This window comes from Hemicordylus capensis, chromosome 1, assembly GCF_027244095.1.
Source record: "Hemicordylus capensis ecotype Gifberg chromosome 1, rHemCap1.1.pri, whole genome shotgun sequence".
Lineage (NCBI taxonomy): Eukaryota > Metazoa > Chordata > Lepidosauria > Squamata > Cordylidae > Hemicordylus > Hemicordylus capensis.
This window is the reverse complement of record NC_069657.1, coordinates 407,481,512-407,502,008: the sequence shown is the minus strand read 5'-3', so window position 1 is coordinate 407,502,008 and position 20,497 is coordinate 407,481,512. Positions and strand designations below refer to the sequence as shown.

Here is a 20,497-nt window from a genome sequence, read left to right as displayed (position 1 = left end):
CTGTTATGCTTGCAAGATTTTAATATGCACCTATACATTAAAGAGTTTGTTAGTTCTTCTGAGAGTCAAGCTGATGTAAGAGTAACTCGCCTCTACCACTCCAAATTCATTGTATTTTCTAGACAGACATTATGGAAGGACCAATTTGCATTTTCAATATGTGTTCATATCAGGGTACCTATAATAGAGCTCATATTTGTAATGTTATGGAGCAGGATTCCCTTGCAAGGATCAAACTTGTGATTTAGAGACATTGCCTTATTATGGGACTATGTATACACTGAAAAAGGTGATAAGCTCAAAGAACACTGGCCAAATGCAAAAAAGGTACTAGTATTGCTACAGTTAAGCTACCTTAAAGAAGCAGTAGATATCAAGAAAAACACTAAAAGGAGGTGATTAGCAGTCAGTGTAGCAGCTGTTATGTTTTTGAACCAGCATTCATGATCCAGTAACTGCAAGGAAGGTGCATATTGAAGCCACAAGTGAACATGGGCCAGGAATATCCAATTGTGGCTTCCCAACTCTTGATGAAGTGTTTGCTATCTCCAAACACTGCAATACTTGACCAGCATCAACTCTCGGTCATGCTAACCAGGACACCAGTTGTGGTTTATGAGAAAGAAGGTTGCTGATTTCTAATATGCATGAGAACTGTGATGACATTGTGCAAATTTTATTGTTATTAGCCAAGAAGATGCCCTTTTAGTTTTTCCAATGTACACAGCCAGGTTTGGACCTGCTATGGAAATCCTTTCAGGGGGAGGATGGAAGAGAAGTCATCATGCCACACACAAATGTTTTATCATACCTGAAGAACTTAGACAAAAAAGTCCAAAACCAATTTGCTCAGATGCAATAGGCAATATGGGTTTCACACAAAGACTCTAAAAACCCCAAAAGCCTGGTCAATATTATTTCCTACGGAGACCTGAGCAAATTGTATCACAAGATCAACAGAACAAGGATTTCATTATACTTGGGAGGACAGGGAAAGGATTGAGAGAGAGAGAGAGAGAGAGAGAAGACAAGGAAGCTGTTGTGAGTGACAGACTACCCTAGCATAAGAGTTTCAAAGCACATCAATGGAGCATGATGAATTCACTACCGGCAGGAGTCACATGCTGGGGAGTTTCTTCTGTGAATTGCCTGAAATAGCGATTGTGCCAGAGTGCCCTTCACACTTAGTCTGGTCAAGTGAAACAAGTTGCCTTGCTAACCTCCAGCTGAAGCTACCGCAGGACGCTCTGTATGGGGCTACCCTTGAAGGCCATTCAGAAACTTCAGCAGTCTGGGTCCAGGTTATCTCAGGAAACACTTCCACTCACTATAAAACATTTCCCAGATGTAGAATTGGCCAATGAGGCCCTGTTGCAGAGGCCAGACTGGTTTCTATGAGAAGCAGTACAGGGATGGCCCACTAATGAGGCCTGGTGAGGCAACTATTCAGGCAGCAAACTAGGCACTTCTGCTATCCGGCGGCTTCTGGCCACCTCTCTCACTAACCACCCCATTATGATACCACTCACCTGCTCCCTGCAAGGCAGAGGTGGGGGACAGAGCAAGAGGAACTTGCACTTCCTTCCACTCTGTGTCCCACGCTTGTTTCTTCAAACAGCAGGGAGAGCAAGAAGAGGAAGAGCAGCAGTTGCCACCACGTAAAGGTGTGTGCCAACAGACACCCCACCACCACCACCACCGTATGCAGCATGCCCTGTGGGAGCAGAAATCGGAGCAGCAGCTTAGGCACAAGGAGAGTGGCTTGGGCCAGGGCCTTTCCCATTATAATCCTGAAACACACATACCCTTTGGAAGTCCACCTCCTCTTAGTGTTCTGCAAGCAAAAATGAAGTATCCTGTTCTGTTGTACCTTTGAGGATTTATTCTCTCTCTGCTGTATTGTCTGTTTTGTACTTTAGCTTTGAGATGTCTTGTATACACAGCTTTTCAAATGAAACTTGAAAAGCAGTATATAAAAGTTACAATGAGAAGTCATTAACACTGAACATAGCAGACTGCCAGTCCCTAGCAGCTTAATCCCCTGGACACAGTAGGATTTATTTCTGGGGATGCCATGAGGTTTACTTGCAAGTGGGACTGCAAGCCAAGTTAAGTTATTTGTTTTATTTAGCCACCCCTCATTCCAGGTTATAGAGTAGATGACCCTTATCTGACACATGACAACGCTAAAGCATCACACATTTTTGATCCGGCAACCCTGGGTGAATGGAACAGCGGCTAGGATTGGTGTTATTGCACTTTGATTTTAATCTTTGTCAAGAGAATACTGAATGCCTTCATAAAGCAGTTCAATAAAATACACAGCAACGAAGACTCTTCAGTTTGCTAGGTGGTCACTGCCATGCAATTTTATTGAGTAGTTTTATGAAGGAATTAAATATTCCCTTGATAACTATTGAAATCAAAGCCTGTTAGGAACACTAATCCTAGCAGCTGTCCTGTTTATTCATCATGAGTTCAGTTATCCTTGATCCTCTTCTTTGTTGCCAGTGAACCCTACGAGGCATCACTGGAAAGATCAAGACCCTTCTGGAAGAAGCTACGTTCAACAAGAGAGCAATTGGTGCCAAACCCAAATGAGGCAGATGCTCTCCCAGAACATATCCTAGCTACATACCTGCAGAGGAGCTGAGAGGGAGGAGAGAAGCTACAAGTTTCTGAACAGCAGCAAGCATTCAGAGAAAAAACAGACCAAAATAAGAAGGGGAAAACACAGGCTTACTCAAGATTTCATGACAGTTGCCTGAAGCATCCTGAAGACACCTTGTTGACAGGGCAGCAGGATGACCAAACTGCTATAGTTCAGATCTGCATGGACACATTAGTTTCTCTTTAAAGGCACAAGGAATCTCCCCAAGGAATTCTGGGACATGCAGTTCTTGGGTGAGGGCACCTTCCCCAAACTCCAGTTCCCAGAGGTGAAAGCCATGACCGAGTGGGTCATGGCTTTGGTGAAAGCCATGACCGAGTGGCACTATACAACTTCATTTGTAGTGTAAATATTCCCAGAATCTTCCAAGGCAGAGGTTGGAAAGGAACAGAGGAGGGAGACGCTCCAACCGTCTTTCTAAATGGTCACTTTGGGCATGGGAACACCAAGCTGGAGCATTGCAAGCCACTTCAGAATCGTCCCAAATGAGCTATTGCACAGGTGCATTACTCATTTCTGTGAAATGGACACAATGTGCACAAATGGACACAATGAAGATGGAACGGTTGTGCACGCCACTGTGAAGTCAGTTGCAGATATTGGAATTTGCTCAGAGGAGACAAGATATGAACACAAGCAGATGTTGGGTGACTGGGCCCAAAGAAGCCTGTGCTGGCAGTTGGCACTACTCCAGTCACTTTGTGTTTATTATTAACAGAGTTAATGAACTATAGCCAGGACTATTTCAAGTAGTGTATTCTACAATACACTAGTGAATTATGACTGTACTGTCCCTTTCTGCCTTCTGCACCCGTTGCAAGGAATATACGAGAAAGCAACAATGCTACTATGTTAGGCTACAGTCAATATCCTGCCTGCTATGGATAGTGGTAACATAGTCTAATAGAGGAGGGACTTTCAAGCGGAAGAATTATGCTCCCTGCTGCCACTTTGGAACTTGAGATAAGGCAGCCTGTGGTGAGGGAACAAGCACATAACAGGAAGAGTAGAAATGTATAAGGCAGCTAATTTAAGAGAGTACCCCTCATCTGACAAAGTGAGGCCAACCCCATGGTCTCTAGAGAAAGCACAGTTGGATTTCCTTCGTTTCTGACGGGCATGCCTTCAGTCTTGCTTCACTGATCTTAAACACAGTAGGCCTCCTCTTGCAGTTTCAAGCCTAGAATATTAAAAGCAAGCTTTCCTTGCCATGCCCTTGTCTATATTCCAGAAACCCAGTAGCTCTGACTGCTGAAGCAGTGACAACTTTGTTTAATCCTCATCTTAATCCAAGATGGATTTATCAAGCTTTCAAGAAAGAAAGGTCAGGGAGCAAATCATGCTTCTTCAGCCAACTGTCTTCAGAGGTACCTTAAAGGAATGGTCCAAGGCTAGCAGATCATTGGTAATCATTACCAACAATTACAGGTTTTTAATCCATGTCTCCAGACAGTATCAGCTACAATGAACTGATTCTTCTCCCACACCCCTGGTCCATCGTGTCTGGAGCTCTGTATAAACACAAGAATAGTGTCTCCAATCTCTGCCTGTAATTGTATCTCAAGTCCTGCTCAATATTCTGAAGGGATACATGAACAAAAGTGCATGATAAAGTATCATCTGACTTAAGTTCCAAGACTATACCTTGCACACAATAAAATCTATATAGTTACCCTTGGATTAATTAGCTGTGCACCAGGGTAGGCTATGCATTAAGGGGGTAGATTCTTGCTGAGCTTAGTGACAGCTATAACCTCTGAGAAGAACTATGAAGTGAAGGGCAAGCCTGAACCGATTATGCAAAAAACGCCAGAAGCTAGTAATTCATGATTAATAAGGTATGACCGATTAATGCAAACATTGTCACAATCCTGCAAGTACTCAGTTTGGAGACAAGAGACAGTTTGCATTGCTTTCTGGATAAGATCATATTTCATGCAACACACACCTTAGCCAAGCGTGAGTTTTGTCCAAGGAACAATTTGAACCCAGCTCCCTACCAGATAGAAGTTGAACACTATTCTCTGTTCAAATTGACAATATTATTGCATTCCAATTTAAAGCATGTCTGATACCAGGTTTTAAAGAAAACCAATAGGTTAAGATGGGGCAAGAAATTAAAGATGCAAGTAAAATTGTTTATCCCCAGTTTTTACACACTATTTTCTGCCTTCAATTACACCTTAAGAATATCCACCTTACAAGAATATGCCAGTATCTGGCTCATAAAAAAAATGCATGAGAGAAGAACGCAGCCTACTGAACTGCTTGCTCATTCTGTACTTGGCTCTTTGATACAAGCATTAGGTTTCAGCAACACCAGAGCAGGTAGAAATGCCTACACTGCTCAAGGTCACTGATCACCAGGTAGAGCCTGTTTTATTGCCTTTTCCCAGTTCTTCCTATATGCTTCTCTCTTCAGGAGAAATGGCAGCAGTATAATCGGCTCTCCACAATGTTGTGCACTTTCTTAGAGTCCTCCTTCCATGACGTTAAACTCGGCTATCACTTAAGCTTTAATAAAACTGCAAGCAGTCCAACGCTCAAAGTACTCCAGGCCTTACTGAGGCCATTATAAATTATCCATGAATCAGTTCAATTGAACAGAGGTGCTATAACTGCACTAATCCAAAGGAGGTGCTGATATCAGTAGAGGATCACATCTAAAGAATTTTGTATACTGTTAAAGGGTCTTTAAGAAGTCAAGCTATAAGGTATGGAACTTCCCCACTAGCTACCTTGGGAAGAACAGAGCTTATGATTCCATGCAGATACATTTGCTTCTTACTCCACATTCTTCATTTGGTGGCCAAATACTTAGTTATCTCAAGGTATGTTGTGCTTGGGCCCACCTTCCACTCCTTGCTCTTTGTAGTATGTGCAACTTCTGAAGCACCAGCAAGAAAAGGGAAAGGCAATGCTGACCAGAGGAGACTAGACAACACCTAGAAGCCTCCTTCTGCAGTTCTACCACACAATCCCAAAGCCAGAGTACAAGTATGTACCCACTAATCAGTGCACACTTCAGCAAGCGGGGTTGGTACAGTATAATCGTACATCTTACTTTCTTACATTACATCCAGTGTTCCCTCCAAGAGCGATTCCCAGATGTTGACTACAACTCCCAGAATCCCCAGCTGCAATGGCTTTTGCTTGGGGATTCTGGGAGCTGTGGTCAACAATATCTGGGAATCCCTGTTAGAGGGACTACTGATTACATCTGTGCTGATATACCCTCAAATATACAGAAAGATGGATAGACACACACCTAGGAACTAAATTCCCTTCAGTGTCAGTTTCACTTTCAGACTTCAGGTAAAAACTCTAGAGACGTGCAAGTTCTCTATGTAGAGCAAAACTGTTCTGTCAAGGAACTATTCAGTCATGTGATCTTCCACCTGCAGTCTGAAGAGGTGCAGGCTTACCACCTCACTGAGAACTAGGCCTGAGCTATCTCAAGAAGACACTGATATAAGCCTCTTACTAGTGATCCTTCATTGGGCTTGTTAAGGCACTTAGCAATTTCTTTGATAAGGAAGGGTTAATGGGTTCTGGAATAATCCATCAGTACAGCAGGTATGGGGATTTAACATCTGTGTTTTGTTCAGATAGCCTTCATTTTTAGAAAGGTCATTTCTCCAAAGCAGGGTTGAATATTTACAATCTTATGAACGGGCACTGAGTTTATGGGTACTAGTTCTGCAACAGTCTGAAATATATATTTTACATCTTTACCTTTTACCTAAGGTGTGCCATCGAGTCACTGTCAACTCCTGGCGACCACAGAGCACTGTGGTTATCTTTGGTAGATACCACTACCCAATCTGTAAGCTTTAATACCAAGGATTTCTCCAACCTCCACAAGGAACTTATCCAGAATGCCTTTCAATTATGCAAGTCTGATCTTATGCTAGCAGCCTGTCATTTTCTCAGCTGTATTTTTCAGTCCCAGAATTTTTGCACCTAATATTTCAGGAACTCCCTTCATACAGATACTTCTCCAGACTAAGTAAACAGACTATCTTAAGCAACACTAGTGACGAATTTAAGATTAAGTTTTCCCAAAACTTCCATTGCATTTTGCTGGTACAGCAAAACATGCTCGTAAGATGCATTGCAAATATTTTATATCACTATATTCATGCTCATTTTCACAACCGAGACACACATGTTTTCACAGACCACAGTGATCTCACTTGTTTTTCTATCATAAGCAATGCCAGGACCACAGAAGCATGAAAGTCCTACAGAAACAGAATCACCATGATTCAGTGTTGCACCTATACAGATACAGTATTTTACTATGGATAAATCCTTGCATCTCACTTGTTCCTTTCTTCATGATCAATTTAAGAAGCCCTTCTGACATTTAAGAGTTTCTTGTAAGACAGAAATCGATAACTGCAGGCACAAGCTGGAACAGTAATCACACCACCAGGCCTTTTGCTTTCAGAATCATCAGCCAGCAAAAGAACAGTTGGAAGATATTCATTTTACTCTCCCCCGACTACATCTTCATAGAAGCATGCTACCAATACAATCAAATTCCTTAGGAAACAAGCACCAAGTTTACCTTATGAAGGTGGTCTTCCCAGTGGAATACTGTCCTACAAGTAGGACCATAGGCTTGTTGTCAAAATCAGCATCTTCCAGGGCAGGTGAGTGAAATTCATGGAACTTGTAGTAGTCTTCCAGAGGGAGCAGCTTGGTTTTGTAGAGTTTTTTAAGACCCTCACTCACAGTCTGAAATACTTCGGGGTCTTTCCTTCGTCTGTCATCACTACCCAGCCAGCTGAACATTTTGCAGTCGGGGAACCGCTCCTTTTCTTTGGTAGTGTCAGGTCACCAATGAATGAAAAAGGTTTTACGCTTGAGCTGGCGAGCTGTCCCGTGGAGACTTCTAGACCGCAGCGGCACTAAATTTATCGGTTATATTCTTCTTCTCTACTCCAAAGATAATATAGAACTTTTTAGCTCGCTAGCCCGGAATACAACGCAAGCACGAAAACGTGTCAGGGCACAGGGGCGGAACCGTCCCGAGCGACTGCACAGCAACGTCTTCCTCCACGTTTTCTTGACAGTGGCTGCTGAGAAGTAGCTTTTGCAAAAATAGCGGCAGCGTGCAGCTTTATGAGAAGAAAACCTCCAATTTGGATTAAAATGTATGACAATTAAAAAGGCTTTGCTTCCAGAAATCAGTTAGATGCTAAGCTTGGCTCCGGTTTTCTAAACCAAAGGGCGAGGACCGATGAGCTAACCGCGCCTAAAGCATAAATTCTCAGCCGCAGGGGAAGGCAGCTGAATCACAGCAGCATCCCCCTTGCGAAACAGCTGGTGTTTAAATGCCAGCCTTTCAGGAAATAGACCAGGAAACGGAAATTGCCCAACTACTGGCAACGCCCAATGGTTAGAGAGACGCCAGAGAAAAGCATGGTGTAAGATAATTTTCTCTTTTCTATCAGGTTTATTGTTTCCGGTAAAACAGAGCATGCTCAGAGAAAGTGGAACATGCTCAGTATGGTCCAAGGAAGCTCCTTTCCGTTTTCTGCCCACAATTCTTAGAATAGTTTTTTACCTTCTTCAGAAAAAGAAAGGAAGGAAATCCAAATTCTGCAGAAAAGCATCAGGTTTTGTTGCATGTGTTATTTTTCAACAAAATAACTCTAAAATACAAGAGGGAAGAACTACGATGGTGCATTTTAAGACCGACTAATTTGTGAAGCACTGTGAAATGCCTGGGGAGCTGGCAAGAAAAGAGCATGCTCAGTCTCTCTGTTTGTACTAGTAGCCAGTGCAAAATAAAACTCTTACTCTTTATTTTGCATGGCACAGTTTTAAATTGCTCCTATACTTTTTTACATAGAAATAGGAACATAGGAAGCAGCCATATACTGAGTCAGACCATTGGTCTATCTAGCTCAGTATTGTCTACTACACAGACTGGCAACGGCTTCTCTAAGGTTGCAGGCAGGAGTCTCTCTCAGCCCTATCTTGAAAGGGGAGGGAACTTGGAATCTTCTGCTCTTCCCAGAGCAGCTCCATCTCCTGAGGGGAGATGCATCTTAGAGCATCTGACAGTGCTCACACATGTACTCAGTCTCCCATTCATATGCAACCAGGGCAGACCTTGCTTAGCTAAGGGGATAAGTCATGCTTGCTGCCACAAGACCAGAAATACGCATTTTCTCTTCTGATTTCAGTACTGTAATCTTATATTATCAAATTATTATAGTGTAATTACTTATTATATATTATATATGTTAATATAATTATTTTTTAAATTGTATTATTGAGTCTGTTGGCACCAGCAGAACAGCATCCTTTTTGTCTGTGACTAGACATTTGCTTGGAGGATTCCTTTGCCCTAAGAACAAAGCCTGCCTGTGTTTAACTTCTTAAGACCTCACAGTTAGTGAGGAGACTTGTGTTGTCCACAAGTTTGGAAGTGATTGTGAGTCTAGCAAAACCTTTTGGAAACACCTGCCTATTAGTGGATTAGTTATTGACGTCAGAAACATTTTGTAATCATGCTTCCCTTTCTTTGCATTAGATATCAGGGAACGTCCGGAAATGTTTAGTCTGGCCGGATCTTGGGCTTGTTTTATAAATTTAGCAGTTTTGCTAATTCAAAACTGCATCTGTCAAATTCCTTATAGGAATATATTCCTATATTCAGGTGAGGAGCTGTTGCGATGACGACTTTCGAAATCTTATTGAAGTTCAGCTTCCACTCTTTTTTTAATTTCTGCGGAACGCCTGGCCAGTCTCATGCAAACAGCTGCCTCTCAACCATAGAGATGGAAAGACTAATCACCCATAGAGATAAGAAAATGAGAGAGTCAGAATAGCGATTGCATGGAGCAGAAACTCGACTCTTTTTTTTTTTTTAAACTTCCCTCATGGCGGAAATGAGTTGCTCATAGAAAACAATAGAGAAATCCGGGAGTTCCTATTTGCCCATTTAACAGCAGCGTGCACGCCCACCCCTCACCCCAAAGTAGTAAAAGACTGGAGTTTATTCGCTTTATATCTTGGGTCGCTTTATATCTCAGGTCTTGTTTCATGCAGAAATGTGATTTTAAACAATGTTTTAAACGTTTGCAAAAACCAGTCCACCCATTATATCTATATTGCAACGGAGTGGGGCGGGGGGAACGGCTGTAAAAGAGTGGTTTACGACAGCCCTGCAAGGTAGCTTATTGTAAATATTGTAGATTTAGAAGCTGGTTTGGATTTCCAGCTAAAATTCCTCATAGATAACATCTCTGAGGACAGAAGGCAGTTAAGGTCAGTCCATTCAACTTGCTCCCCAGACTTTCTTAACCCACATCCAGCGCTCAATTGCATGCAAAAGCATTGCGTGCTGTGGACGTGTACATGCATGTTTTCAGAAAGCACGTTTCACACAAAATAAGACAGAGCTGGAATTCACAGGAACGCCTGTTTCTGCAGCTCTCTAGTCACACAGTTACGGAATTCCTGGATTTGATTTATATGGGAAACTTTTACTTCCGCTTGGAAGAAGGGAGTCTTAAGGAACTCCCGAAGTTAAGCCTCTGCAAACTCCAGAAAAGCAGTTCTTGATTTTGCTTTTAGTCCCAACTCCCAAGCCCTTCACCCAGCCGCCCGCCCTGTTGACTGGAAACAAGCAGATGATTCTTCTCCAGTCATTAATTACGATCTTTTATGTGCGAGCTCCAAACTAGAACCCGGTGAAAAGCACGAACTTCTTGCTGGAACTGAAAGTACTCCTAGTGTTGTTGTCCGTGTGTGATTCTGATGAAGAAAATATTACGTTTGAGCGAGCTTAACAGGGCATCACCATATGAGGGGTGGACTCAGCTACGCCTGGCGGCAAAGGATTTGTTTCATGCTTGCGAATTTACAGCTTGTAAGCTGGTAGCATCACGGGCTAGTTTCCTGCAGAAGCTCGAGCCACAGTGCCATCTGGTGGGCACAGCTGGGAATTGAGCCTATTTTAGGAGCCTCTGCCGCCCCGCCCCCCGCCGCGCGACCAATTAAAAATGTAAACTGGCTGTGATAATGGCAGTGTCAACAATACTGCACAGGTTAACACCTGCTGAAGGGTGCACTCTGATGAGTCGTTATATAGTGTTGTTCCTTGGGGGAGCGAATTGTCTGTTTAATTATGTACAGCATTCTGACATGCTATGCCACTCACGCCTACACTTTAAGATGCTACAAGTCTCTTAGGATTGCAGCCCAATCCTAACCATAGTAAGCTATGTTGATTTCCATGGGACTTACTTCCGAGTAAGGGTGTTTAAGATTTCAGCCATGCAGACCACTCCTGAGCTTGTTTACTTGGAAGTAGGTCCCACTCTGTTCACTGTGTCTTCGGGGCATTCTCAGCACCTTATTCAGTGTGCACACTAGTGCACCAACTCTCACCAGTTTGTACAGGGCAAAAAGCATACTTAATTAATTGTGCATGCATTCCAGGGGCACAATTTTGTAATATATTTTTAATCTGTTTGCCGCACCAAGTTGGGGTTGGCCCCCACGCTAGTTCTTACAGATCAAGCATGTTTAAGAAATGTACATGATTTGTTCCTTGCCTGCTCCAATAGCCAAATGTCTAATGGCATGTGGGCACCTGTGCTATGGCACAATGGCAGTGCCAGCTCCAGGTTTTGGGAGGCCCTTGGGCAAGATACCCCCTGCATGAGCCCTTCTCCTTTAATGGGTCCTCATTTTCCTTGCAGCCATTGCTGCTGATTGCACAGTAGCCAAGAAAAGCACAAGTGAGTAAGTAGATGGTAACAGCTGCCATTGCTGCACTCTTGCTCATCTTCTCTCGACCAAGGGTGGGTGAGCAAACAGGTGGAGCGAAGGGAAACCAGCAGAGCCTGGAGCTCTCAACAGTAGGCCACCTGCCAGAGCATTGGCCTCGGCAGCTGCTCAGCCATGCCAACCTATCACACCAGCCATGTGCAGTAGTAAAGCGTTAAGTAATGGAGGTATGATCATATTGGACCACTAGTGGGTGGTTGCTCATTTTAAATACTTTGCCTTCTTTGATCTTTCATCTGCAGGCAGAGCTGGAAGAACAGTGGTTTCAGGATCAGGCTTTCTATGTGAGATAAAAATGCATGGGAGAGCTCCTTTTAGATTCTTCTGATGGGGACCAGGCTGTGTGGATTAAAGAACATTGTGAGGGTCAGAGCTGGCAGTGAAGGATACACATTGGGAGTTTGGTTCCTCCTAATTTTTGTAGTAAGAAGCAGAAGGGACAATTAACTAAGGGAACCTAGAGGAATGGATTTTTGTGAGTTTCAGTGTATATACACACACACACACACACACACACACACACACACACCACCCTTCTTAAAATGGCTCAGAGTGGTTTACATTAAAATAAAAAAAACACATAATAAAACAATTAAAATAAATTTAAAATATTTAAACCAGATTAATTTTTAATTAAAACTAGATATTAAAAGCCAGGCTAAAAAGATTGGTCTTTAGGGCTCTTTTGAAGGCCTCCAAGGAAGATAAGCCTTTCATGTCCACAAGGATCATGTTCCACAGCCCAGCGGCGACAACTGAGAAGGTCCAATCCCAGGTTGCCACCAGATGAACTGATAACATCTGAAGATGGATCCCATGTGATGTTGTTTTATCAGGTAGCATCATTCTGGACGCTTTTAGATAAGGAAAATGGCATCTGCCAGGCAAGCCATGAATTTCTACCCCCCAGTTCACCTGCCAACCCCCCAACCCCCAATAATCACCTGTATGGTGATGTTGGCAGGCATTTTGTCTCAGCATGAATTGCAGTCATATATCTCTGTAGGAATGTTCACATTGATGCAAATATATCATCAATGTGAAGCTGAAAGAGGGCATCCTGAGGTGAACATTATTTTCAGCCTTACTCATCTCTAGCCCATAAATCATGCCTTTTCTTAACTCAGTCATAGAGGAGTACTGTGTGTGTGTGAGAGAGAGAGAGCGCGAGTGAGCGAGCCGGAAGAGAAGTTGATGGGCCGGTTCAGACACTACTATCTGCTGCCCCGTCCACCATGCAGTTAAAAAACTAGCATCTGACATCCCTCCTCCAACCTGGTGCATTGTCCAGCTCTGCATAGTCATATGGCGGGAGGAATAACACATTCTGGATGTGTTATTCACATGAGTATGTGGAGTAGAATGGCAGAGAGTATGGTATGTGTGCATCCCTTGCCAACCACAGTTTTACCAAACACAGTTTTGAGTATATGCGAATGGGAAATTGTGATGGGTCTTGCCAACTGTGGCCCAAGTATCTGCGGTCAGCAAGGGTTTTTTAGTGATTTCGGGGAATGGGGGCGGTTTCAGCTGTTCGATCTGCTCATTCCTCTTAGTGACCCTTGCTGACCTTGCTGTCTCTTGCCAATTTGAAATGCCTTTGAGTGATTTGGGTTTTAAAAAAAAATAAAAAAATTCAGAGGTTCAATCTGTTCATTCTTCTTGGTGACTCTTAGAAATATTACAGGATGTTTTAGCAAATATTTTTGTACCCCCCCCCCTTATTTTTAGGTCTTTTTGTAGTTGTGGTTCCCCTACCCCCATTTCCCATAGACTTTAATGCCTCGCCAATTACGAATTTGCCAACGGCAAGGTTTTCCCAGAACGGAACCTTAGTGGTTGGCAAGGGATGACAGTAATCCTTTTTTTATTGCTTGGTGCACCAAGCTGGAGACAAGTATTGTCCAACTGGCCCAATGAAAGTGGGATATGTGGGAATGAATGAATGAACAAGACAGAGAATGGAGGTCTGTATGTGCATATAAGAATGAATGAAGGGGTGTGTTTATGTGGATGAGAGACAAAGATTGTGGGGTGTATGAGTATATGATAGGAGAAGTGGTTCACATTTTTGAAGAATCTGCCCTGTGTGAACTTTGAAATCCATCCCCCCCCCCCCCGATTCATTTGATCTGACTGAAACCAGTGACTTGGCTCATTTTCTTGAGTTCTGTTTTGTATAGATGTTCAGTTTTGTGCCATGGATTCACTGATTCTCTTTTGACCTAGAGACACAGCTTTAGTTCCCTTCTAAATGCTTAATTTCTTAATACTATACTGCATATATTATTATTATGCTATTTACACACAGTCTACCAGATGTTTTTGACTGGATTTTGTACTTTAATTATTGGGCCCTTTCCAAGGGTCTAGGATAACTAAAGAACAATTAAAGATAGTATCGCATTATTATTATTATTATTATTATTATTATTATTATTATTATTATTATTAACTGCATATATATGTGTGTGTGTCATACATATGGCTTGATGTGTAGGCTTGGCCCACTTGGGCTTGTTCCAGGAAGCCTTGGGGTCAACCCCCTACCTTGTCCCCTGCAAGTGTACATGAAATGAATGCTTATGCCTACCTCGTCTTTCTTTGCAATGGATAATCTTCTAGTAATCTTCTTTTAGTAATGGATAATCTTCAGTGCTTCCTCATTAGCTTCAGTGCGTCCAAACACAGACTGTGAGGTTTATATTACCTCATACCTGACAATGACTAACTGTTGATTCATTATTTGCTTATGGATGCAGCTTGCTAACTTTACCAGCATCTCAAATTAGTCACCTTCCCTCAAAACAGGAGGAAGTAGACATTTATAACAAACACTAGTATTTTTAAGCCCGTTATGATAACGAGCGCTAGCTTTCTATCCCGTCTTTTCTCTCTCTCTCTCTCTCTCTCTCTCTCTTTCTGTCTCTCCCCCCACCCCTTGTCCCCTCTCTCTTTTTGTTTTTTGTTTTGTTGTTGTTCTCTGTTTTTGTTCTTCCTTATTTTGCTTTTATTTTTGGGGGTGGTGGTGGTGGTGGATGAATAACGGCCAAAATGGCCCATGAGAAGGTGGCCGCCCCCGCCTATCGCCCTCCTGCGCACCCAGCTGCTGGAGCCCACCTTACCCGCTCCAGCCCGAAGGAGAAGAGAGGAACTCGGAAACAGAGCTATTCTCTGTGTTAAGCTGCTGCCTATACTGTCGCAATGGACGCAATAGGCGTCCTTTGCGTCCATAGCGGCAGTTTGAGCAGTGACTTAGCACAGAGAGGAGCTCTGCTCGTGAGCTCCTCTCTTTTCCCTCGGGCTGGAGCGGGTAAGGTGGTCTTCAACAGCTGGGAGGGCGATAGGCGGGGGAGGCGACCTTCTCATGGGCCATTTTGGCCCTTAATCTTTTTTTGGGGGGAGCGGGGAAGGTGATTTTGGGCAGCTGGGAGGGCGGGTGAGCAGGCGGCGGCGACGGCTGTGAGCGGGCGGGAGCCTCGTTGGCGGCTTCGCCGCCACCTCGCCCAGCTTCATTTTGGGCAGCTGGGAGGGCGGGTGAGCAGGCGGCGGCGACGGCTGTGAGCGGGCGGGGGCCTCGTTGGCGGCTTCGCCGCCACCTCACCCAGCTTCCCTGTCCCCCGTCTCGGTCTTCCCCCGCCGCCATTGCCCTCGCCTTTTTCAGGGCGGCCGCTTCTGGTTGCCTCGGCCTCCTCTCGCCGTGCCGCAGCTCATGGCTGAGGCGGCGGCTCCGCCGCCGCCTCGGCCACTTTCCCCCGCCGCCACACACCGGCTAATGGCCGCCCGTGGCTGTGGGACACTGGTGTCTGAGGTCCTGTGTCCCTTGGGCTCTTCTGGGCCTGCGCTTCGCGCAGGCCCAGAACAGCCCAGGGAGGCAGGGACGCAGATCCCCAACGTTCCAAAGCCACGGCCACTCACTTAGCCTTTTATTATATAGGATTCTCTCATGTAAAATCTCTGGACATTTATTTAGTTGCATTTCTACAAATAATAGAATTTAAAGGGCCTACCTGTTGAGATCAGTACAGCCAGGACAAGTAAATTTAATTAATTAAAAATAAGAAATGAAGTGATTTGTTTTATTTTACTGAACCACTGGCTTTTTGAAATGTTGAAAGCATAAGCAGATGTTGGTGTCCACACACCAACATCTGAAGAGTTGGGATTTTATTATTGCAGCTTATTCTCACCTCCTTTGAGCTTCTAGGAGATGGTGGGTTATGAATCAAATAAATAAATGTGTAAATTGATGTTACATGGTAGGAGGCTTTTAATACAGTAAAGCAGAATGTGTGTTAAAACAAATGCTAAGAAGCATTAAAAATAGATTCAAGACCATCTATATTTAGTAATCAAGGTTGCCAAAACCAATTACTTCTTAAAAAATGAAAAATTAGATCCAAGACATTTCCAATGAAAAACAGGCTGCAGAAGATTTAATTTATATGCAGGGAAAATTCAGGGGGTGCGGGTGGAATTCCAACAAGTAAGCACAAAGGAAATTAGATTGCAGGGCATCTTTCTGTGTCCATTTCCAACAAATCCTAGAAATACTTTGGCAGTAGATCTAGGGGGTTGCAATTTTTAAACTAGATTAGGTAGCCAAGCCAAAAATCATGGTAACAAGGACCCATCCCTCTCCTTCCCTCCCTGACCTTACATTCTGCCTCCACATGAAGTCAGGGACAATCCACTGCTCCCCTCATCAACTCCAAGTGTGACGCGTAAAGTGTTGTCTGGGACTTCCCAGTTTTATCTGCTCTGAGGTGTTCTGAGCATCCTGGTTATTCAGTGACCATAGAAATTGGAAAACCTTACAGCAAAAATGGGGCAGAACAACAGTTCCTCACCACCATTTTCTGGTAGCAATCAATCAGGAATGTAGCCAGTTAAGCATGGTGACCCCACTCCCCATTTAAGACAGGTGATCCAGAAGAATAACATAGCCAATGGTGCTGAAAGCCACTGAGGGGCCCGAGAGAACCACCATGTGGGATGCACTTCCCTGCTTTCCTTCTCTCAGCGAAATTTGACAGGGTGGCCAAGTCTTCTTCAGTTTCAAATCCAGACTGGAAGCTAAGCTGAAATGGATCCAAATAATAAGGATGTGTACGAATATTTTCGATTCAAATTTTGCCCAAATTGAACCACCCTTGATTTGTTTTGTGTCCAAATCTGTCCCCGCGAATCACCCCAGATTAGATTTGGATTGGATTGGGATTGATTTGGCCACTTATAAAGGTCCTAGGGGCACCAAATTTGGGTGGTGCATAGGTCCCCATGGATCTACCCAAATCTAAAAGCATAGCATAGTTTTCATTTCAGTCTTTGACCAGCATAACAAATTTCAAGACAGTAGGGCACTTGGTTGATTTTTAATGATTTTTTAAAAAGTTTTTACTGATTTTGTAAGTTTCTGCCATAGGAGATGATGTGAGTTTGAAGTTGCCCTATCCTAACCCGAACATGAATCCCCAGCTTTCATTTATTATTTCTTGTTTACACAGTCAGACAGGTGTTATTGACTGGTTTGTTTTATCCAGACATCGAGTCCTTCCCAAGGACCTGGGATGGCTGAATTTTATTGTCAATTGTTATAGATATCGTCGCAGAATATAGGCTGTTCCCAGTAAAGCTGCTTTTTGTAATTGGCTGATGGTGATTTCTGTGGCCCCTATGGTGTTGAGGTGCTCTTCAAGGTCTTTTGGAACTGCACCCAGGGCGCCAATTACCACTGGGATTATTTTGGTCTTTTTCTGCCACAGCCTTTCAATTTCAATTTGTAGATCTTTGTATTTGGTGATTTTTTTCTATTTCTTTTTCTTCTATTCTGCTATCCCCTGGTATTGCTATGTCGATTATTTTCACTTGTTTTTCTTTCTTCTCGACTACAGTTATATCTGGTGTATTGTGTGGCAGATGTTTGTCTGGTTGTTGTTGTTGTTGTTGTTGTTGTTGTTGTTATTGTTATTATTATTATTATTAAAAAGCTAAGCTCTAGCCCTTGTAGAACTGGAGTTATGGAGAAAATGTATGGTCACTATTTTTCAAGTGTATGGATTCTTTGGCGTACAATAATTTTTTTCTCATAATGAATCCCTATGAGGATTCATTATATGCCTTTATTTCTTCTGTTCATTTTGATTGTCATTGGACAGTGCCAACTGTCAACTGCCATGTGTCAACTACATGCCCCTCCCCCCCAATACAGGGGTACTCCTTTTATTTTTTAGGAATTTTTGAAGTGTTTAGATTCTTTGCTGTCTTCATTACACACCTTAATTTCTTCTGTTCATTTTGATGCCACTGCTTTGCAGGTGGGGGTGGGGAATTAGTGGCATCCCGAGTGCAAACTACCCCCCAACCCACAAGCCACTGGGTACTCAGTTTATATTTTAGGAATTTTTGAGGTGTTTAGACTCTTTAGTGTGTAATGAATCCTCATAGGGATTTATTATGAGGAAAGGTTATTAGACACCAAAGAGTCTAAACACTTTAAAAAATTCCTAGAACATAAACTGAGTAGTACCCAACTGCCTTGTGGGTGGGAGGGGGTGTGTAGTTGGCACATGGCAGTTGACAGCTGGCACTGTCCAAAAACAGTCAAAATGAATAGAAGAAACAAAAATGTGTAATGAATCCTCATAGGGATTCATTGAGGAAAATTTATTATACATCAAAGAATCCAAATACTTGAAAAATAGTGACCACACATTTTTTTTAAATAACTCCACTTCTACAAGGGCTAGAGCTTAGCTTTCTTTTTTAAAAGAAATCTGGGGAGATTAATAATCTGGCACAATTCAATTTGGACCCAAATCTTGCTAATGAACCACAGGGGCAATTTGTTCTGCGTCCAAATTGCTCAAATCAGCTAGATTTGGATACAAATAAATTTGTACCCCAATTGTTTCACACATCCCTACCAGATAATCAGTTTTGTCTAGAAATCCCTGGAGCTGACCAACTATGATCCACTCAAACATTAGCATTTATTGTGGTAGAATGGTGGGGAAAATACTAATACTGAAAGTCTTGTGGAAATCTCCACTACAGGTTTTTTCCTAAACAGTTGTGGCCTCTGCCTGGATGGATGGATGGATAGATGGATGCTGCTGTGCACTCCAGGCACCACTGCTGAGTGGCAGCTGAGGACAGGAGCATGTGTATGTGAAGCAGACGCGGGGAAGAGACGGAAGAGATTCATGTCCAAGATAGCCAAGAAGGGACAGTTTAGATGGTGATGTGATGTGACCTTTCACCAACATTAAGGACTGTAACTGCAGTCTGCGACAGGGTGAACCTCTCAATATCTGTTGCACAATCCAGAAATTTGAGTGTACTATCCTCTGGTTTATCCATGTAATTAGTGAAGATGTACCTTTGTTAACTGAGCAAAGGGGCACCATTTAAAGTAGGCCTGCACAACATAAGCCCTGGGGCCTGGGGACTTTTTTCCTGGCCCCAGGGGTGGCCCAAAGTTTTGTGGTGCCCAAGGTAAAGTGCAAAATGCAGCTTTGCCCCATGGCCCTGATGCGCGTGAGCACCCTTTCAAAGTTAACCTTTGCAAGCCTTGAATGTGCACGAAAGGCTAGAAGGAAGGAGGCTTGCTAGCGGCCTCCTCTTCTCTCCTCATGCTGGCCCATGGGTGTTTAAGAGAATGCCTTCTTCACTATGAACCACACTGCCCATTGAGATCATCTGCAGAGATCCATCTGCAGTTGCCACCAGCCCGTCTGGTGGCTACTCAGGGACAGGCCTTCTCTGTTGCTGCCCCAAAGGCTTTGGAACACACTTCCTGCTGAAATAAGAGCCTCCCCATCTGTTACAACTTTTTAAAAGGTAGTCAAGACGCATTTGTTCACCCAGGCTTTTAATTATTGTGTTTTTAATAGTTTTAATGTTTTAAATTTTAAATTGTTGTGATGTTTTAATCTTGTCTGTTGTTTTTATTGTTTTGCTGTGAACCACCCAGAGACTTGTGTTTTGGGTGGTATACAAATGTGTTAAATAAATAATTAAATAAATAAATGCTGTGGGTAACTAATAATTCCTTGCATTTGTATTTTTAATGAGTAATAATTGCTTTTATTTATATTTAATAATTAATTTTAATGTTCAGAACATTAATGTGCTGAACATTCACCTTGCCCCTCACCAAACACACACAAAGTCATGGTGGTTCCAGCCTACCAGGTTATTTGGGTTGTGCACCCCTGATTTAAAGTAATGATGTTCATATATTTAGTAGGGGGAGAAAAACTGGCTCTATTCAACTTCAGCTCAGTGTCTTTCAGTGACTATTGCTAGTGTCTACTTTGTGTTTCATGGGTGTAGCAAGGTTGGAGAGAGCCCTGGGAAGATGGACCCCGCTCCTGCCTCTTCTTCTTCTTCTTCAGGAACAGGAGGGGGAGCAAGAAGGGCAAGTTGTTACCCAGCCGGAGGCTTCCCAGGGGCCAAGGGAAATGTAACTAGAATTTTTCCAGAACTGCCAACTCCCTTCCGCATGTGAAAGCCTGCTTGTTAGGCCTGTACAGTTGGGATCAGATCTGACCCAATCTCAGTAGCAGGGCCAACCAGTGGCGGGCCGTTTCCAGCTGCCGCCATGGCCTCACTTGCCCTGCCCCCATGTCTGATGTCAGAAGCGGGGGTTAGTCACGCCCCCACATCTGACGTCACATGCGGGAGGCGGGATCTGGCTCCCGAATGGGGCTGCACAGCCCCGTTCGGGAGTTAGATTAAGGCCAGTGCTGCCTTAAAGACAGTGAGAGCCTCTCCTGGCCGCACTGCAAATGCAGCACTGGCCGTCTAACTCCAGAATGGGGTTGCGCGGCTCCATTCGGGAGCTAGATCGACTCCAGCGCTGCGTTTGAAGTGCGGCCAGAGGCGGCTATCCTTGCCTTTAAGGCAGGGAAGAGCTGCTCCTGGCCACACTGCAAATGCAGCGATGACCATTTAACTCCCAAACGGGGCCGTGCGGCCCTGCTCGGGAACTAAACCAGCCCCCCCCCG

The 20,497-nt window shown here is 43.6% G+C and overlaps 2 protein-coding genes across 2 annotated transcripts in view; one reads left to right on the top strand and one right to left on the bottom strand.

The window, feature by feature from the left end:
• The window catches only part of EHD3 (EH domain containing 3), a 50,413-nt gene extending 42,384 nt beyond the window's left edge, over nt 1-8,029 (bottom strand). Inside the window, exon 1 of the mRNA XM_053306882.1 lies at nt 7,245-8,029. Within this exon, the coding sequence (XP_053162857.1) occupies nt 7,245-7,471 (227 nt within the window). The 5' untranslated portion in view covers nt 7,472-8,029. The remainder of the gene's footprint in view (nt 1-7,244) is intronic.
• A 3,829-nt stretch (nt 8,030-11,858) lies between these two features.
• Nucleotides 11,859-20,497, top strand: part of CAPN14 (calpain 14) — a 93,871-nt gene continuing 85,232 nt past the window's right edge. Inside the window, exon 1 of the mRNA XM_053306876.1 lies at nt 11,859-11,960. The gene's annotated coding sequence lies outside the window, so the exon portion shown is untranslated. The remainder of the gene's footprint in view (nt 11,961-20,497) is intronic.